Raw genomic sequence first — 22,330 nt, 5'->3', positions numbered from 1 at the left:
TTATTTGTCTCTCTCTGACCTCCCACTATCCACCACCATGGACCTTACCATCAAATCTAACCATGTTTCAATTATCAATATCAACAATCCCCTCAATTGTTATTTCACCAGAATATAACACCCTAAATACCCAATCGTTCAATCCCAATTCTGTTACAGCCACTAGCCTTAACCACAACAATATCTTCAACTTCATAATCCGAATCCCTAATTTAAACATGATGAAGTTGAATCCCAATCGTATCATGATCAATTTGTGGAGTTACATTCGAAATCGGAATAAGACCGGAACTAGAGAAAATCTATTAGCTTACCATGGTTCAACAGGAATAAGATCCGTCATCACTCCGTCGATCCAGAGCTCGTCGGAGTCAAGTAACTGCATACTTCAAAACGCCGATGACCGTCATGAATAAGACTCTTCAATTGATGACGAAGTGGATATGGAGGGAAGGTCGTAGTCTATGTTGCTTCTTGCATTCACACACTCCAGCTTCGGGTTAATTACCGTCTCGAGATTCTTTCGGCGGTTAATAATGAGAAATTGAGTTAGGCGATGATACATTAGGAGCCATGGATTTGTTTAAGCCGAAGAAATTGAGGTGTGTTATGTAGGTTTGATTGTGTTGTGATTGGGGGAGAAATTGGTTAACTACGACGATGGTGTGATGATAAAGAGGGGGAAAGAGAAAGGGAGGTGAAAATACAGTTATGCCCTCACTTGATCTTTAATGACCTAACTTAACGATGAAATTTAACGGGGTTGGGGTCAAAGGACAAACACTGTAGGATTTGAAAACATAAAGAATGAAAAGAAAACAATTTTGAAGATAAAGGACAATCAGTGAAATTGTGTACAAACATAAAGGACAATTTCTGTAATTCTGTCTTATTCTCATTCACTATATTTTCTCTCTACGATCTCTTCATACTCATAAAATCTCTTTATTGTATCATATAGCTGATTCTCACGCTGGAGGTTGATCGTAGGAGGCCCCTCCTACGGGGAGACTAACCATTCGTGTTTTCTTTGATTCTTAGCAGGTTAGGATGCTCTGGTTAGGCACATACTCTAAAAACCACCATACGATTATTGTCCGCTATACTTGTAGCAAAAAGTTACGCCCACCATGGTGCTAGCGCTCCATTATTCTCAAGTATTGTTCTCTTATGGCTGAAAAGAGTAATCCTAATTAAAGTATTCCTATGAACGATGATTGGTCGGAAAATAAATCCTTGCCGGAGGAAAACATTGGCTGTAGTTCGCCAGAAATGAGCAGGCCGTTGGTCACGTCATCACAATCTTTTGAGTTCCGAACACCACTCTCGTCTAAAAGTGGAACATTCTCTCCAAGAAATGATTTTCTACATCCAGTTGAGAGAATAGATATGAAGCCAGAGGGTATTAAATGGAACTCCCTACAGCTCAGGGAGCTGATAAAAATTTATGCACAGGAAGAGCGAGCTAAGGGGGAGAAAATAAGGTTAGATTACGCAGAGGAACTTGAGGTCACACTCTCCCCCATGTCTGGTCCAATAAACACGAGTACACCTTCTCCGTCGAGAAAAAAACGCTAAGGGACCCAATAGCTCGCAGATAGGAGAATATGAGAACACAATCTCTCCTTGGGAAAGGGTAAGCCTCATAGCTTCACCCATAACCCCCAATGGAATAGGAGAGTACACCATGGAACAACTTTTTCAAAGCTCACCTGCTGTGGTATCTCACCCAATGAGTACCTCTCTAGCAGAAGCCCTGATGTCATTACCTCTTGCAAGAAACATGGTGACCTTTCCAATGGTAGAAGTTGCATGCTCCATGCCTCAAGCTTATGTAACCAGGTCTCATGTTGTCCGGTATGGCGCACCCTTAAGCTGGCTGCACTTATGATGTCTCGATATGGCCAACCATGGACGGAAAGCTTACAATAGCAAGCTTCGCAAGGCTTCCCAGCCATGAGCCATCATGTGGTAACCCAAGCTCCAAATATTATCACTACTAGCACAAGTGAATTAACACATTTGGAACCTTACCAACCTTACAAGCCCTCAACCTTGTCATGCTTCATTGAACAGACAACAAACTTTTTGTTCCAAACGAAGATCAAGACGTCGGATAATGTAAAGACATATGATGGAACAGGATATCCCGAAGATCATCTTCAGATCTTCATGGGAGCAGCTACTGTAGAAAGATAGAACAACACTGAGTGTTGGAACATGATCATGCAACACCTGATAGGACCTGCTAAACTTTGGTTTAACTCTCTTCCGTCAAGAATCATAGCTTCCTTTGATGATCTATACCAAAGCTTCTTGACCAACTTCACTCAGCAAAGAAGGTGCACCAAGGACGCGGCGGTCCTACATTAAATTAGGCAAAGAGAACATGAAGACCTTCGAGTCTTCATGGATAGATACAAGAAAGAATGCCTAAATTACGGTGGTGCTTCGGAAAAGATGCGTGTTTCAGGTTACATGAACGCCATAAAAGCCAAGAAGCTAAAGATAAGGTTCCACGAAAATACTCCTTAAACCATGAAGGAAGCTTTCGAAAGAATAGAAGCTTACCTTCGAGAAGAGGCAGCCTTGGGTAACCATGAAACAAGGAAACATGACAACAGAATATGGAGAAACCACTCCATAGAAGGAAAGAAACCTCGCTTCCAGTCTTTTGTCGAGAAACACCCTCAGAATCACCATGAGCATAAAGGTCGAAAGCAAACATGATGAGAGAAAGTTTTGTGCCTTTCACAACGACATTGGACACCATACTAATGATTATTTCGAATTGAAGAAGCATATTGAAGACTTTGTTTAAAGTAGTGAGTTAGTTCACCTGCTCAAAGACCCAAAAAAAGAGGTCAGAAAGAAGGTTCTTGGAATAAACATGGTTCAAATCTGCAATAAGAGGCAGCGAATGCTCGCCTTGAACCAACAAAGCATGTGCTTCCCTCCAACCAACCCTCACAAAAAAGTCACGACTCCAATCATTGTAGAAGCTGAGCTTATTAGCTTCCTCATAGACGGAGCTTACATGGATTGTGGGGGAAATAACGGAGGTAATGTATGAGAAATGTTTCCTAAAGCTCCCTCAAGAAATCAAGAATCAACTCCAACAAACCAACAACTCTCTTAAAAGCTTCACTAGAGAGAAGGTGGTTCATCTTGGGAAGCTCACTTTAGATGTTCGATTGAGAGACGAGGATCTCTCTCGAGCTAAGAAGCTTACCTTCATAGTGGTCAGGTACCCATCTAACTATAACATACTCATCGGAAGAACTGGGATTGTTATTTTCGATGTAGTAGTCTCTACGGCTCATGGCATGGTGAAGTTCCCAATCACGGGAGGAATAGCTACGATGGTACCAACACACGAAGCTTTACTCATAGCTACTGCAGAAGGGTCATGGGAGCTTAACGAAGAGATGGAGGATAACCATGTGTAGGAGATAAGCATTAACCCAGCTTACCCTGAACAAACTATCAAAGTCAATAGTAAGCTTCCCTCACAAACCATGAGTAATATCATAACTTTATTACAAAAAAGTAAAGATGTTTTTGCATGGTGTCCAAATGATATGACATGTGTTATTAGGGGATACACTGAACATTCCTTGAATATCTCACCCACACATAAACCGTTCGCTTTAAAGAAGAGAAGCCTGGCTGCTTAAAGAAGCTTAACTTCATGTAATGAGGTAGATAAGCTCGTTAAAGCCGACATACTGTGAGAGGTAATGTACCATTCTTGTATAGCTAACCAAGTTATGGTTAAAAAAATCTGATGGATCATGGCGAATGTGTGTGGATTTCAAGGATCTTAACAAACCTTGTCTAAAGGATAGCTACCCCCTGCCAAAAATCAACTAGAAGGTAAACTCCCTTACATGCTTCCAATACAAGTACTTCTTCGATGCCTACAAGGGCTACCACCAATTCTTAATTAAGTTGAAGACGAAGAGAAAATGACATTCCACACCGATAGGGAATCTTCTATTAAAAAAGATGCCCTTTGGCTTGAAGAATGCTAGACCCACATACCAACGTCTGATCCACAAAACCTTCTCCAATCAAATAGAAAAGAACATGGAAGCTTATGTTAATGATGTAACAACTCGGGTTTTCCGAATTAATACTTTTATTAAAATACCCGACTCATTTCGATGTCCAGGAAGTTTTTTATCGCGTTTATCGAGTGTAATTTATTATTAAAATATTATTGTTTAACTAAATATATAATATATATATATATATATATATATATATATATATATATATATATATATTTAGAACTTTCACATTATGACAAATTTAACCCAAAACATAAAGATTTGCCTCTTATGTACCCACTTTCTAACTCCAGGGTTCTTTTTGTAAATGTTATTATAATCCATATCATCAAACTGGTTATCCAGGACCCAAACCCAACCCATATAGCCACCCATGACCCGATTACGTTTCTTGAACCTTAATTCTCGCACTTAACTTGGAATTTATTTGTGATCTTTGTTAATCTTGGTAAATCGGCCTAACCAACATGAATAATTAGGGAAATCAGCAACAAGATATTTATGAATTACTTATTCGTTCAACCGACCCTAACCCTAAATCATATACACATAATCATCCATAATAATGCAATTAATCTTCCGGTAACTATCCCCTACCCATCACTGTCAATAACCCCCCATCTAATTAAATTATAATATTTGTTTGTATCGTGTTCTTGGACCCCCCCTGCCGTCGGGTTTTTTGATCCGTATACCTGTGATTAAGCTTCAACTATGGTAATTAAACACACTATTATGTTCGCTGTTCGTTAATCAACAAAACCCCTAACGTTAATTGAGCAATCTATGAACGATTTGATCAATTTGATGTTCTAGGGTTTATGTTGTTTATAAGCTGTGTCTGTTTCTGTTTATTTAACTTTAGAATCGGGCTTGATCAGATTAACACCCTAGCCCAGATGGCTAGGGTGATTTTGTGCAAAACGTTGGGGCCGGAGGTCGCAGGTTCAAACCCCCTACAGACCCGATTGTTTTTGTTATTTTTGTTAAATACTCAAATAATCTTTATGTTAATGTATTTAACTATTTAAACTATATTATAAATATTGATAAATCATTATATTTACAAAACCATCATGTTAACTAGTTATCTTACCGAACTTAAGTTAAATATATATACGTATATATATACGTATATATATACATAGATATATATGTATATATTTTAGTTACTAAAAATTGTTAAAGGTTTACATAATAAGGAGTTTAAAAAGGGTTTTAATCTATTAAATATATTTAAAATTTACCACACTAATTAACATATTGGAATACAGTCTAAGTTCAAGTATTTTATAAACGGTTTTACTTTATATTATTATTATTAACTTATTATTCAAAATTAATCTTTATTGATAATAAGGATATTAAATGTATTTTAAGTTTCCAATAATATTATTTATGTTTAAAAAGAATATAATATGACTTAATAACATTATAATTATCGAACTCGCTTATCCGATGTTGTTCATTAACTTAGCATATCCGCATTCTGTTTTCCTTATTAGGCTTTATCGTCAATGCGCGTGATCTGCTTTCATCATTCTTATTGTTATCTATTCACTCTTGTTCGTCTATTGAGGTTAGTACCACATTCCCCTATTTTACTTCTTTTTCCACGTTTTGGGGACATATGCGTAAATTATATTTCTCATATATACTTAATACTCAAAACTGCAACTATTGTTTTATGTGTTAACAACTTATACCTTACTTGTTTATGTGCTTATTTGCTTTATATGCTTCTGCATTCGGAGAGGTCCAACATAATCGCAAAATAGTATGATCATACGCCAGTAGTTATAGCCTTTGTGCTTCTCGGCATCTCAGTTATACTTGCTCATTTGGTTAATTTTTTATACTCATATGACTTTTTGCAATTACTTATTTTTATATATACTATATGTGCATCTAAGCTGGTGTGTTGCTCACTCAACCTTTTGTTGACAAAACTACTTTATTTTCAACGCATATGCCGGTATTCATGTGATGTGAAGTAATTGGAAGATCACTTAATGATGTATGCTAGAAGAAAATATTAACGAGACAATATTATTTATGATTTATATTTGTTTGAATATTGTATGGATTTTGTTTTACATGTAATTTAATTAACAGATACTGAAACTTATATTATTGCTTGATAGTAACCTTTGAAAAGCTGTGAGCAATCAGTTCGCGCCCCGTCATTTCCGCCATAGGTTGGGGTGTGACAAATGACTTGGTTATAAAGAGCAAAGTGAGGAAAAAACGATCGATGACATTTAAGAAACATTCCAAAATCTTAGAAGCATCAACATGAAGCTCAATTCAGTTAAATACTCATTTGGGTTCGAAGAAGGTAAATTCTTGGGTTACTTAATTGACAAGCAAAGCATAAAAGCTAACCCAAGTAAGGTACAAGCGGTTCTTAACTTGAAATCTCCAAAAACAAAGAAGGATGTTCAAAGCCTCAATGGTAAGATTGTTGCACTTAAACGATTTCTTTCAAAATCAGCAGAAAAATCTTTACCCTTCTTCAAAATTTTAAAGAATTTCAATGACAAAAAAGACTATCAATGGACTAGTGAGGCATAAGTTGTCTTCTTAGCCCTAAATGAGCATCTAGCTTCCTTGCCTGCTCTAGCAGCTCCTCTAGCAGGAAAAGAAATAACAATTTATCTCTCTGCAAGAATGGAAGCTATTAGCTTAGTACTTATTGTGGAATGTGACAAAGTCCAAATTCCAGTGTATTTCAATAACAATTTATCTCTCTGCAAGAATGGAAGCTATTAGCTTAGTGCTTATTGTGGAATGTGACAAAGTCCAAATTCCAGTGTACTTCATCAGCAGGGCGCTAAGAGAAGTTGAGCTCAATTACACGCCCATCAAAAAGTTAATCCTAGTACTCGTTCACATAGCCAAAAGGCAAGGAAGACACTTCCAAACTCATCAAATGAAGGTAGTCACTGACAAATCTATAAGATTCATTTTGGAAAGGCAGAAAATCGCAGGAAGGCTAGCCAAATGGGCAATCGGGTTAGGTGAACACAACATAGTGTATGAATCCAGAAAGACAATCAAGGGTCAAATCCTGGCCTATTTTCTAGTTGAAACATTAGAAGAGCCTATGGAAGTAAATGGGTTGGAAGAAGATGAAACTGCTATACCTTTGTGGAAGTGGACACTCTACACAGATGGAGCTTCAAGTATAGAAGCTTCCGGAGCTGGTCTAATAATTATAGACCCCCAAGGAACCGAATGTACTTATGCGCTCCCATTAGAGTTTCCATATACTAACAATAAAGCAGAATACGTAGCTTTGATCGCAGGGCTCCGTTAAGCAAAAAAAAAATGAAGATCCAGGAACTAAGTGCTTTTATTGATTTAAGACTGGTGGCTAACCAAGTAAACAACAAGTTCATTGCAAGAACCTTCGACGTTGAAATACAAGCATAAGTTCAAGGAGCTCATAAGGAATTCAAAAGCTGCTCCTTAACTCAAGTGTCTCGAACTAGTAACAAGCAGGCTGACGCCCTTAGTAAGCTGCCTTCGCTCATTTGACAAAGAATGTTCTGGTAGAAGTATTAAAAAGCCCTTCTATTGAGGAACTAGAGATACAAGATATCATTGAAGAAGAGGGAACCACATGGATGTCCCCTATTCTAGAATTCCTCAAAGATGGTAAGCTTCCAGCAAAAATATGAAGAGCCATGAAGCTGAGGATCAAAGCAAGGCAGTATGTTGTGGAGGAAGATGTCATTTACAAGAAAGGGTATTTGAGCCCTCTGTTGCAATGCGTGGGACCAGATCAAAGCAATTATCTTGTAAAGGAAGTTCATTAAGACATTTGTGGAACCCATTCTAGCTCAAGGTCAGTGCTAGCCAGGCTGATGAACCTGGGATACTACTGGCCCATGATGCAAAAGGACTCTCCCGAGGTAATACACGAATGTGAAGCCTGTCAGCTCCATGCTCCCATTAAAACCAATTCGAAGCACAACTTGGTGCATGTCACTTCTGTCTGGCCCTTTTACAAAAGGGGAATGGACATTGTTGGTCCCTTCCCCGAGGCGGCAGGAAGGATGAAATTCTTGCTAGTAGCCGTAGATTATTTCACAAAGTGGCCAAAAGTTAAGCCCCTAGCTTCCATAACAGAGAAACATGTGATAAACTTCGTATGGGAAACTATAATCTACATATATGAGCTGTCAGGGGAGATAGTCACCGACAATGGGAAGAGATTTGCTGAGAAGCCATTCAGCCAATGGTGCAAGGAGTAGCAAATCAAGAAAGTGTTCAACTCAGTTGCGTACCCCCAGTCCAACGGCCAAGTTGAACGAATGAACCGAAGCATCATGGAAGGCATTAAGGCATGATGGGCAGGCATGACTAGAAAATAGGTAAAAGTGATCCTAAGCGTTCTATGGGCTATCTAAACAACGGAGAAAACAAGTCATGGAAAAACGCCCTACGGCTTAATTTTTGGTTCAGAAATTGTCATCCCTATCGAATTAGAAATAAATACAAGAAGGGAAAGAAGCATTGATCAAGAAGCCAACGAATTTGTGGTTTTAATTAAACTTGACCTCCTAAAAGAAGCTCGTGATCAGGTTGCCATCAAAGAAGGCAAGTACAAAAAGAAGTTAGAAGCCTTCTACAACATGAAGGTAAGAAAGAAGGTGTTTAAACCTGGAGATCTGGTCCTCAGAAAAAACGAGGCCAGAAAGCAATCCAACATGCGAAAATTGGGACCCAAGTGGGAAGGTCCTTATGTCATTAAAGAGGCCCACAGGGGCAAATCTTACAAGCACAATGACATGGAAGGGAAAAAGGTGCCAAATCACTAGAATGACAAGCCCCTCAAGATGTTTTTAGTTTAGGATATCATTTTAAGGTCCTTGTAATAGTTGTTTGGGTTTAATGAAAGTAGAAAATCGATGAATGATATCATATTTTGAGTAACAAACTTGTTTACTATCCTATCTAAGGGTGAGACCCTCCAAACTAGGTTGCGTGAGGTCCGGCGTAGTTCCTACTCATGTACAGGGTTGAGATCCTAGGCCATAGCGCTCAACAGTTAACAAGACGCTATATCTTCCTATATACAGGTTGAGTCCCAAAAACAATACAACTCCATGGAACATTTAGAACTAAGTTATATCCATGAAACGAGACTGAGCATCTCTTATCAACTTGCTCCATAAGTACTAGAAGCTTATCAAGTTGACAAGCTCAAAAAGCTAAAGACTAATGCAGAAATATTCCACAAACAAGTTAGAGTAAACTTTGTGGACTAATAAGAAGATAGGGTATGCTTTGCATTGGTTCTTAGTTACTAAGCTAAGGAAGGGTGTATGTAGCACCACTCCATAGAAAAGTTCCAAAGACACTGGAAAAACAACAAACAAGCATGAAAAACACAAGTAAAACAAAGTAAACAACAACGAAATAGATTCAAACAAAAAGACACCTTAGGAGGTGCTACCGAACACCATACATAATAAGTCATTAATTGTTCACGCAAACAAAGGCTTACACACCCAAATATAAAAGAAACGTCACATATGAAGCGTAATAACAAACAACAAAGCTACTTATCAACAGTAGTATCCCCCTCCCAAGGAACTTTAGGAGCTTCACCAAAATCGTCCCTGTACAGCATGTTCACTTCAGCATCAAACGCATCAGGGTAAGCTTCAGAGTGGGTGGGAGAGGAAGCATTCTCAAATTCTCTCAAAGAAGAAGCATTCTCAATTTCCCCACCTTCATCATCAGCGAGCTGGTCAATGGGATTTACGGTAGTAGCTCCTTCAGCATTTTTCCCGTCATCAGTTACATCCTCTGGATGGTCCCCATCAGAATTGACCTTCCCGAAAATCGTGTCAACGATGTCTTGAATTACCTTATGCACAAGTTCCTTTTTAAGACCTTCTGGCTCAATACCTTGAAAAGTTGAAAAAGGCAGATCATAACAACGAGCAACAATCTCAAGGTAAGGAAAGGTTTTCATTTCCATAGCTCTCACGGAAGATGCAAAGTCAGCAGCAACATGTGGTTGGTAAGCTGAAAGTCCCTCAAGGGAACGACCAGCTAGACCTGCCTCGAATTCAATGGACAGGCCATGAGCAACCACCCTTGTATACACCTCACCAAGAGCAGAGTTGAATTCACCACTATGCAAGAGATAAGAAAAAACATGAGGACTACCTTCTTTAAACAATAAGCGTTGGTCTTAAAGAAGCTCAATGACATGTGCTTGAAGATCAGCAACGGTAACATTGGCAACAAGCTTCTCGTCGGAAAGCTTCTGCCTTCCATGTTTGTAGTTTCCCTTGCTCATCGACCATTTTCCTTTCCTCTTCAACCAAAGAATTCCTTTCGTGACTAACCTTAAGACGTTGCTCCTTAAGGTCCTTGGCATAGTTTCCACCTTGTTCCACTCATCTTCGGCATAAACCCTAGCAGAAGCAAGATCATGAACCAAACTCTATTCATGAAAAATTTAGGTCACAACCTTCTCGATCCCCTCAGCCAAGGTGCTCTCCAACTTTACCTTCTCATCCACTAGCTTTTTGATATCTCCTGGAGCATTACTCCATCGTCCCAAACTATCCGGAATGAGACCAACCAATCTAGCAAGATATTGCACAATCTCCCCCCATCATTCGCCATCAGTTAGCCATTCAATAATCTTTTACTCTGCTAGGGGAATACAATGAAGAAGAAGTCCTGAATAAACATGTGCCCTCTTCAAGTATCACAATTACGAACCTTCCATGCTGGAACATACACAGAAGTACCTTCGTCAAAAGAGGCACCCTCAACATCAGTAGCTTGGGAAGCAACACCCTTCCCCATTACCTTCTCTAAAACAATAGTTTCCTTAGCATGCGGCTCTACATCAACAGACTTCTTGTTTTTCTCTACCACTTTAACAATAATTGCAGCATAAGACTGGTTAACAATATGCTTAGCAATCTTCTTGAGCTTTGCATCACCAGCCTCCTTCTTGATGTTTGGCTTCATAGGAACCTTCAATGGGGAAGGAGTAGAACACCTAGGGAGCTTCTCCCCAAACTAAGCGAAACCAGTGATAGAAACAACCAGGGTATCATCCTCATCCAAATCAACATGATTTGTAGCAGTGCAACTAGGATCAGATGTAGCTTTAAACCTCTTACGACTACGGTGGAAAGCAGTGGTGGCCTTCCTAACAACACCTTTGAGAGGAAGGTTAGCAGAGGCCGAGGAAGTCACAAAGTTTCCTGGTTGTTGAAAATAATTGGTAATTTCAACAATATTGGGATGGCCAGGAGAAACTTTAGTAGACACGAAAGTCGTAGAGGAAAAATCATCAAGATCAAGAAATTCTGAAGCACCAATTTCTGCAAAAAGGAAGAAGAGTTTAAACCTAAGCAACATTAGAAGCTTATAACATACCTTCTTCATACCTAAAAATCTTGGGCTCAATATGAGGATTAGGCCACTTTACGCTAAGACCTAGATAAACAAGGAACTCTTTTAGGAAGGTCCGCATCCTAACTGACACAGAACGAAGGTTCTTAAGAAAGGTAGCATCAAGCTCCTCAACCTTAGGCTCAGCAGGATTCAAAGCCAGCTCATGTTTTCTCCACATTGTAGTAAACGACAACATAGAATATGAAAAAAAAGAAAAATTATCTTTCCATGTAGAAGTAAGACCAATAGTGCTTGAGATCAACCCTTCTTTAGTGCTTCACTATTAGTGCATTGGTTTAGTCGTCTCGGTCTTTGTATTTATTGTAATTTATGTTATTACTGTAAAGGGCATTTTGGTCTTTACACCAATCCATGCATTATGTAATTGTGCTCAGTCGTTAAGGATGTTTAACGAATGAAGTCATACGTTATCTTTATTAGCCATTCGTAAAGGATGTTTGACGAATGAGCCTAATCGTTATTTTTAATTGTACCATTCGTTATGGAATGTTAACGGATGAGGTATAGCGAATGAGTCATTCATTATACTGTTAAGTTAAATTAGGGAATGAAGACGAATGAGTCCCATTCGTTATGACTTGTATAACGAATGGACTTCGTCTTTTATATATAGATGTATCCTGAAACATAAGTTAACAAGTGTGTTTATTATTATTTCTATGTGCCGTTACTCTGCCGAATTTCCCTCTCAACCCACACACACTCTTCGTTCACTCACCTTTAACATATCAAGAACTAGATCCATATGTATAACGATATGAATTGATTCGTATATGTTCAATCAAGCTTTTTCAAATGGTATCGGAGATGAGCGTTCGATTTTTAAGGTGATTAAAGTGTTAGTTATGATGAATTAATGAAAAAAAATTGAGTAATTGTTATAGATCAAGATCTAAAACTATTTGAATTGATTTTGAATCATTTATCTTGGTGAGATGGATAATTGAGGCTAAATTGATTACTATTCAGTTCGTAATCAGATCAGAAATCTCCGTTTTTGTTTTAATTGATTATGAGTGGTGAATTGAGCATAATTGAGTTGAATTGGTAATGTATGAAACAAAGGTTTCTGATTGAAGTTTAATTGGATTTCAGACAAGTTTGGTTTAGAACTGGGGGTTTGGATTTATTAGGGTTTGTTCGCGGGGATTTTAAGAATTGATTAAGCTATTAAGTGGTAAATTGATTGTTTGGATTCAAGTCTGGATCTGTAATTGAAGATCTGGAAATTATGTTTGAAGATTTGAAGATACCATTCGTTACATGTAATGATCTGTCGATCCATTCGTTATACAGTAGTTGTCATTCGTTATCAACCTATAACCGTATATTGACACGTGGCAGGTTATTACAACTACTCGTTCGTGTACTATAGCCCATACGTCATCAAAATCCCTTTCGTGATAAACTCATTCGTTACAGAAACATCATTCGTGATAGACTGATTCGTTATCTGATTCCTTAAGCCAATCATTATGCTATTCATTTGGTTATTTGTCACACCCGGTCCATAGGCGGAAACAACCGGTGTGCGACTCATGAAAGGTTTTTCGAGAGCGCGGTTAAGCAAACAACTATATGATAAAAATACATGAGGATTTCATTCATGATACAAGTTTTACAAAATAATAAAGTTTACATGTAACATATTGAGATTTCACAGTTATGTCCCGCCGAAGGGGGAATAAAACCATGAAAACTCCAAAATATAAAATCCTCATACATGAAATTTTCATAGTTAAACATAAAATCGTAGTGAGACACCGTGACCTCTCCACGTGGCTAAATACCTGAAAGACACGTAAAATAATTTAATTAGTATAAACTGAGTGAGTTCACAAGTTTTGTGACTCGATAAAATGCTTTCTAATATAATTCTCATAACGTCATGAATGCAATATCCATGACTTGCAGTGTAACGTGAATACATGAGTTCGTAACCATTCCTTGACTATATATATACACCATAAAGCCCCACATAACATCCCACGAGTCCACGAGGGAATAAATAAATCGGAAAACTAAGCACCCGTCTTATAAAGTGGCGCGACCACTTACGAGTGGGTTGGTCAGACCAGTAGTACTACCCGTAGAGTTCCTCGGCTATAGTTGCCTATAGTTTATGGTTACAATATATACCGGGGTCTTTATGTACCATGAGCGCGCCAAATATCTCATGTACACGCACATTGTAAATCAAGATATACACCATGATAAAACATATTTAAACACGTGTCCCTCGCCCCGAAAACAGTTTAAAACATAGTGAAAATAGTGAAAATAGGGGCTGTGAGACTCACCTTAAATCGAGGAATAATGTTCCGTTATACTTGGTGAGTTTCCTGTATTATATCGTATACGTACATTCTTCAGTACATAATACTTATACTACTATTAATACTTAGCCCGATACATACTTATGAGGTGGCGGTATATATGTATTTTTATACCTTAGCGATATGGACGTTAGACAACGTCTTATACTTATTATATATATGCCCGTTATATTCTCTTTATATATATATATATCCTTCGAGCATTAGGGAATGCTCGATACAAATTATTAGTCGGTAATCATGACGTTCGTGACATGCTTTGGCCTAATAGGTTTTGGAGCTCTCATCGTTAGTCCCCAGGTAGGTAACGGGCCCATCTATGATATATTCAGTTACCAGCCTAGACAGGACGTCCCGACTACCGGCACCTCCACCCTTCCAGTTACTCGCAATGTCCATCACAAAAACCCGTATTTTATATTTATTGCACATATATAGGAATATATGTGTATGACTTGTATACTTATTTTGTTATGTATATATTATAAGTATTATTAATATCCTTTTTAAATCTTATAAGCATATATTATATATATCTTACTAGTACTCATATTTTATCATTATTATTATTATTATTATTATTACTATTATTATTACTATTATTATTTTTACTTTTATGACGAACCCGATACGGTTTTTAATACCTTAGTTATATCCTTTGTAAAGTTTAACATAACCAAAATTCCATTTTTACATTTAGATCATCTTGTTTATTTATAAATGGGTTTTACTACTGAAGATCATTTTTACCTTAACCTTCCTTAAACACCCCTTTAAATCCTTTATATCTTTTACTTAACATGATTTATCCTTACTTATATGTCACACTTCAAGTTTATATTCATGATTTATCACCTCATTAAATATATGTATCTTAGGCTTAATCCATGTTTTTCTATTAAACATAATATGATTTTATTACCTTGGAAATGTCGGTTTTTCGAGACGTTCTTGAGCGTGTTTAGGCTCTTGGATGATGGTCTTGTAGTGTAGGCTCTAGAATATGTTTATTAAACATGAACACAAGTGTTAAAATCAAAGGAAACGAGTGTGTGTTGGCTGGACAGAAAAGAACCATTTTCCAGCAAGTATTTTATGAAGAACAATTAGACTTTTAGGCTTACCAAGTGCTGAAATTAAGCCGGAAATGGATATTCGAAAGATGGTTCGTGATCCTTACGAGTTTCCTTGGATTTCTAAACAAGAATCACCGAAAATACCAAGTAGTTTGTGAGATATGAACAAAAGAAGAGAGGCGGGTACTGCTGGAAAATGCAGTTTCCCAGCAGTGACCTTCGAAGGTTCAAAGCTTCTTACCGAGTTTTCCGGGCAGAGATCCGTTCAAGGCTTTCCACTACGGTTTAAGGATTTCTTCTAGCTTTCCAACGATATATAGGGTTCAGAGGGTTCAGGGCAGAATTATAGAGAAATTGGGTTGCAAAGAGGCGGTTGCTTGGTGTTGCGCTGCTGCTGTTCTTCAGCCATGAAAAGAGAGAAATTTGGAGTGTGTTTAAGGGTTTGTATGAGTTTGTGTGTGGTGTTTTTCATCAAAATAATTGGTATTATTTATAGGCAAACCCAAGGGAACACATCCCTTGATTTGGGGGATCCAAAAGATTACAATCCCTTGATTTAAGGGTGTCAAATCTTACACCATAAAGTGAAATAGTTGGTCAAAGCATGGTTTTTATTGTTGTTTATTTGATGGAATGGGGGTAGGCGGCCATAGGGAATGGTTAGGAAGATTTTGCTTGATCTTGTAGTACTTTCAATATTGTGCCCATACCTTGGTAGGTAAAAGATAAGATCTTCCAAAAGCATAGACTGGCTCATTTTGGGCGGAAGTATTCCCTTCCCGCAGGTCTTCCCGCAGGTCTTCCCGCAGGGTCTTCCGCAGGGTCTTCCCGCAGGTCTTCCCGCAGGGTCTGAGCATAGGGTCTTTGAGCACTTTGAGCACAGGGTCTTTGAGCACTTTGAGCACAGGGTCTTTGAGCACAGGGTCTTTGAGCACTTTGAGCACAGGGTCTTTGAAAAGGATTTTTGGTTTTTAGGGTTTTTCGCAAGGATTCTTCCCACGGGTTTCCCAATGTCACGCAGAGTTTTTCCACTCTTCTGTTTGAACTTTGGGTATATTATAGATGATATGGAACCCGTATTTATTTTGGTTCCCGATATGATGTATATTTAAATTTAGCCCGGAGTTATATTTGGTTAAATAGTGCTCCATATTGTAATCCTTTATGGATTGTTTAAATTATTAACTTCATATTATTTTTGACTAGTATACCTTTAATTCCTTCATAGTTTCATATCTTGGTCGTCTCACTGTATAATGTATCATTGATTTGGCCGGTTCGGCGACTATATTCCATTATTTAAACGTTTATGGCGTTTTGGTCCTAATTAGAGTATTAGAACATTACTGGGCATGGTCTTACCATTACCCCTTATATTGGATCATAGGTATATATTTAGCTTGATATGTTTGTCACCTCTGACTATTACTGGGCTGTCTTTATCATATAGTCGTTCTCATCGGCACTTTATACAATCCTATAGGCATTACGACTGTTCTCGTTCACATTTCAAGTATACTATGGTTTATACGTCATATAACTTATATAATCAACACATAATTTAAATCAAGTATATAGATTAGAGTGTGAAATAATTACCGGGTGTCACATTCTCCCCCTGTTGGAAGAATTTCGTCCCGAAATTTGTTGTTAGTTATCCGTTATAGTTGGGTCCGGGAAAAGGTGTGGGTACTTCTTTCGAATTTGATCTTCTCTTTCCCAGGTAAACTCGGGTCCTCTTTTAGATTTCCACTGTACCTTCACTAACTTAATCCGACTTCTTCGTAGTTTTTGTTCTTTCCAGTCGGTAACGGCTATCGGTTCTTGAACAAAATGTAACCGATCGTCAATATGTACTTCATCTAAAGGTATAATTAAAGATTCATCGGATAGACACTTTTTAAGGTTCGACACATGGAATGTGTCATGTACCCCGTTAAGTTCTTCCGGTAGCTTCAACTTATAGGCCACTGGACCTATCCTTTCCAGGATCTCGAACGGTCCGGTATATCTTGGGCTGAGCTTGCCCCGCTTTCCAAACATTGGAACTCCTTTCCATGGCGAGACTTTTAAAAGAACTTTATCTCCCACTTGGAATTCCAAAGGCTTGCGTCTCACATCCGCATAACTTTTCTGTCGATCGCGGGCCGTTTTCAGTCGTTCTTTTATTTGAAATATCTTGTAAGTTGTTTCTTGAATTAGTTCGGGACCCGTCATTTGTCTGTCGCCAATTTCCGCCCAGCACAAGGGCGACCTACACTTACGACCATACAAAGCTTCGAACGGTGCAGCCTTTATGCTCGTGTGGTAGCTATTATTATATGAAAATTCCACCAAAGGAAGGTGAACATCCCAGCTACCACCAAAATCAATTGCACACGCTCTTAGCATATCCTCCAATGTTTGTATAGTTCGTTCGCTTTGGCCGTCAGTCTGGGGATGGTAGGCGGTACTCATATCTAATCGCGTGCCCAAAGCTTTTTGTAACGACTTCCAAAAATGAGACGTAAATCGACTGTCGCGGTCAGAAATAATCGAGACTGGGACTCCATGTCTTGACACGATCTCTTTTATATATAGTCTAGCTAACCGCTCCATCTTATCCGTTTCTTTGATAGCTAAGAAATGCGCGGATTTGGTTAGCCGGTCGACTATCACCCATATGGTGTCATAACCTCCTGGAGTCCTAGGTAACTTCGTAATGAAATCCATCGAGATTTGTTCCCATTTCCACATGGGAATCTCGGGCTGTTGTAATAATCCGGATGGTTTCTGATATTCCGCCTTGACTTTTGCGCAAGTTAAACATTTTCCCACATAATTTCACCCTTAAGATTAGGCCACCAATAGTATCCCTTTACATCTTTATACATTTTATCTGCACCGGGGTGCACGGAATACTTCGTCTTGTGGGCTTCATCAAGTATTCTTTCACGTAATCCTCCCTCGAGAGGAACCCATATTCGGTTGACAAAGTACAGGGTATCGTCTTCTTTGGATTCTAAGTTGTCAACCATACCACGGAGACCCTCGTCTTTGATATTATCAGGTTTCAAAGCTTCTCGTTGGGCTTCGTGGATAAGGGTGGTGAGGTTCGTACCTATAGTTAGCCCTAAGACTTTAACACGTGATGTCTTCACCCTTTCTTTCCTGCTTAAAGCGTCTGCTACAACGTTCGCCTTTCCAGGGTGGTACTTGATCACACAATCATAATCATTCAATAATTCAACCCACCGTCGTTGCCTCATGTTTAATTCTTTTTGATCAAATATATGTTGTAGGCTTTTATGATCGGTGTAGATTGTGCAATGGGTGCCGTATAAGTAATGACGCCATATCTTAAGTGCAAACACCACTGCGCCCAATTCCAAATCGTGAGTGGTGTAATTTTTCTCGTGCACTTTGAGTTGTCGTGACGCATACGCGATGACTTGATTTCTTTGCATAAGGACACAACCAAGTCCTTGATGCGAGGCATCGCAATAAACTACGAAGTCATCCGTCCCTTTAGGTAGAGCTAGGATAGGCGCACTACAAAGCTTCTGTTTTAGCAACTGGAACGCCTTTTCTTGTTTATCTCCCCAATTAAAAGGTTTATCCTTCTGTGTGAGCGCAGTAAGGGGTTGTGCTATCTTCGAGAAATTTTCAATAAATCGCCGATAGTAGCCTGCTAGCCCTAGAAATTGTCGTATTTCCGTCGGTGTCTTCGGCACTTCCCAGTTTTTAATGGCCTCTACTTTTGAAGGGTCAACATGAATTCCCTTTTCGTTGACGACATGGCCTAAAAAGTGTACTTCTCTTAACCAAAAATCACACTTTGAAAACTTTGCATACAACTTCTCCTTTCTCAACAATTCTAAAATCAATCGAAGGTGTTGCTCGTGCTCCTCTTCCGTTCGGGAATAAATTAATATGTCATCTATAAACACTATCACGAACTTGTCTAGGTAAGGTTTGCACACTCGGTTCATTAAGTCCATGAACACGGCAGGTGCGTTAGTTAGCCCAAAAGGCATGACTAGAAATTCATAATGACCATACCTCGTTCGAAACGCAGTCTTTGGTACATCATCCTCGTGTATCTTCAGCAGATGGTACCTGGATCGTAGATCTATCTTGGAATAGAAACTAGATCCCTGTAATTGGTCAAACAAATCATCAATCCTCGGTAAAGGGTACCGATTTTTGATGGTCAGTTTGTTAAGTTCCCTGTAATCAATACACATACGGAACGAACCGTCTTTCTTCTTGACAAATAGTACCGGGGCTCCCCAAGGTGAGTAGCTCGGGCGTATGAAACCCTTGTCTAGTAGCTCCTGTAATTGATTCGATAGTTCTCGCATTTCCGAGGGAGCTAATCGATAAGGTGCTCGCGCTACTGGCGCAGCTCCTGGTACTAGATCGATTCGAAACTCCACTTGTCTTTGAGGTGGTAACCCTGGTAGATCTTCTGGAAAGACTTCGGGGAAATCTCTCACTATAGGTATACTTCCTATCTTCCTTTCTTCATCCTTCTTCTCCACCACGTGGGCTAAGAAAGCTTGACACTTCTTTCGCAAGCACTTTCGTGCTTTCATACACGAAATTAGCTTCATCACAGTGCCACGTCTTTCCCCTTGAATAGTCAGCGTTTCACCACTTGCCAAGGGTATGCGGATTTGCTTGTCATAACAAATAATTTCAGCATGGTTCTTTGCTAACCAATCCATGCCTATAACGACATCAAAACTTCCTAAATCTATCGGTAACAGATCTACGTTAAATTCATGTTCTCCCATCACTAGTACGCAACTTTCCACTATATCGTCTGATCGTAACTGTTTGCCATTAGCTAATTCTATAGTATAGGGCGTTGCTAATTTACTAGGTGCTAAACCAAGTAGGTCTTTAAATTCAGTGGATATAAAACTTAAATCCGCACCAGTATCAAATAGCACAGACGCATAGTGGTTGTTAAGTAGGAACATACCAGTGACGACATTTGGGTCTTCCTTAGCTTCACCCGCCCCGATAACAAAAGCCCTAGCTTGAGCTGTATTCTTCATCTGCGGACAGTTCTTGATAAAATGACCCGTATTTCCGCACCCATAACAAGCTCGTGGTGTCGTTTTCCCCGGTTCTTGCTTTACAACTACTGCACTATTCTTAATTCTACACTTAGCTTCCACATGTCCTCTCTTGTGACAATGCTTACACACAATACTTGAGCAGTCACCAACATGATAATACTTGCATTTGTCACACCACGGGTTTGACCCGCTATACGTCTTCCGTGGTTGATCCGTGGTCTGGGCGGCATACAATTTCACAGTTTCTTGTTTCTTGACAGGGGTTCTTTGGAACTTGACCCTTGATTACGAGAGGCCCAGCTCCTCTTGTGATTGCTATGGCGGCTGTTGCTGCGTTGGGAGAATGGTTGGCTTGCTTCCTTCTAAGTTGGCTTTCCTAGGGTGCCAGCTCGTACTGCATCTTCTGTCAGACTCAGACCTAGTTCAACAGCCTCGGCCATGGTCGCAGGCCTAGTGGCCGTGATTGGTCCCCTGATAACTGTTGCTAATCCCCAGATGTACCTTTCAACTCTCTTTTCTTCAGTGGTGGCCATATGAGGAACTATTCGGCATAGCTCGTGAAATCGCGTGTTATATGCTGTGATGTCGGCTCCCTTCATGGTGAGCGTCCAAAACTCATTTTCCAACTTCTGCATCTCAGTCCTTGGGCAATATTTCTTTTCCATCATCTCCTTTAACTCTTTCCAGGTCTTACCATAGGCCACGTCTCGGCCTAGGGTTTGTACTTGTAAATTCCACCACGATAGGGCTTCATCTTGAAACATACATGTCACGTACAACACTTTCTGTTTTTCTGTGCATCCACTGATTGCTATCACAGATTCTGTCTTCTCGATCCAACGGATAACTCCTATGGCTCCTTCCGTTCCCTTAAAGGACCACGGTTTGCATGTCATGAAAGTTTTGTAGGAACATCCTCGTTCCTCACCGCCAGTCTCTGGAACTACATTTTCAGTGTTTGCGGAATTCCTTCGTTCTTGACTTGAGTCGCCCCTACTGGCTTCGTAGGCGGCTATCGCTTGCGCTATGACTTCTTGTAATTGCGCAGGTGTATTAGGTAAACTGTCGTTCCTTCTCCTTGGCATTTTCCTTCAAGTTGAGAATAAGAAGGATCGGTTAGTATTGGCATCACGCTTGTATGTAAGTAGTTGTAGGGTTCGATACTTATTACATTCACACCCATATATTTGCTTATAGTCATACTTATCAATCATATACTCGCATACATAGATTTTATTATTACATCTCATTATACCACATCGTATACTCATACTCATATATCATAAACATAACTTCATTACATCAAAAGATTTGATTACATAAGTTTATGTTTAAGTCTACTACAAACTCCTACAACATACAAGCGTTTTGCCAAAAGATCGGGTCGTAGCCCGTAATATATTACTTCCCATACATATGATTACTACCCGCTAATACTAGTCTATAGTCGCTTCATGGCATCGGTGGTGGCGGTGGTGGAAACACGTCTCCCAAAAAGGCTTGAATCGTCTTAACCTCATTTTCCAATCTCATCACTCTTTGTTCGGCGGCAGCGGCCCGCCTCGCTCCCACATCAGCTAAGTGCAATGCATCCCCTACCATATGCTCCAACTTCAGTATCCTCATCCTTGCATCGGAGATCAAGTCATAGTGATTATCAAGGCGGAGACTGGTCTCACAGGCCTTGCCTTTCACGCTCTCCATAAACACCTCGACCCTCTGCTCCCAATCCATGAGCCATTCCTTAAGGGCCTTTCTCTCAGCCTCGGCGGCTGCTGCGGTCGGTGGTACGGGGACCTCTGTATCATCGGAGGTAGCGCGCCCTTGGGGGCGTGAGGACTCGCCTACCTCATGTATAGTCCGGGGCACCTCATCGTCGGAGTCCGTGGCATACCTTTTCAGCCCGGCGGCTCGTATCTCCTCGGAGGGCACTGCAGCCAGCTCCTCCATCTCCTCAAGGTCGTCGTTTTCATAGGTTACCTTGTCGTCCTCATCGAGCCTGATTACCTCGGTAGGCTCGTCATCGGAGATCTCTATAGGATCATCAGGAATTGGAACAACGTCGCTCATATGGACACTGCTGCTATCAGTGTTAGAGTCAGAGCCGGAGTCGGAGTCAGTGATGGCTAGGCCATGATATGGATCATTGTTCGGGAAGGCCATCGCTGAAAGGATTAAGGTTTAATTAGTGATAATATCGCTTTATGTTTTTCCTATCCCTTATTTTGGTCATTCCCATACTAGACCATTAATTGCGATAAAGGTGTCGTGAAGACACGTGCACTCTCGTGTAATGCAAGTTTTGAAAACATGTCATG

General features: G+C 39.6%; 1 protein-coding gene across 1 annotated transcript; it reads left to right on the top strand.

Moving 5' to 3' along the window:
* The first annotated feature begins 6,831 nt into the window (after window positions 1-6,831).
* LOC143611135 (uncharacterized) lies at window positions 6,832-7,392 on the top strand. The gene has a single exon (XM_077085422.1). The coding sequence runs from the start codon at window positions 6,832-6,834 to the stop codon at window positions 7,390-7,392; it is 561 nt and encodes a 186-aa protein (XP_076941537.1).
* Window positions 7,393-22,330: the final 14,938 nt, after the last annotated feature.

Source organism: Bidens hawaiensis, unplaced genomic scaffold (assembly GCF_021521415.1).
Source record: "Bidens hawaiensis isolate Kalapana, Puna unplaced genomic scaffold, B.hawaiensis_p1.1 tig00029614_1, whole genome shotgun sequence".
In the NCBI taxonomy this organism is placed as follows: Eukaryota; Viridiplantae; Streptophyta; class Magnoliopsida; order Asterales; family Asteraceae; genus Bidens; species Bidens hawaiensis.
The sequence above is the reverse complement of the archived record's forward strand: the minus strand, read 5'-3'. Positions and strand labels throughout refer to the sequence as shown.

Bases quoted from the DNA above. Each gene is read 5' to 3' on its own strand.
- LOC143611135 (XM_077085422.1), top strand. From the start codon at position 6,832: ATGGAAGCTATTAGCTTAGTGCTTATTGTGGAATGTGACAAAGTCCAA.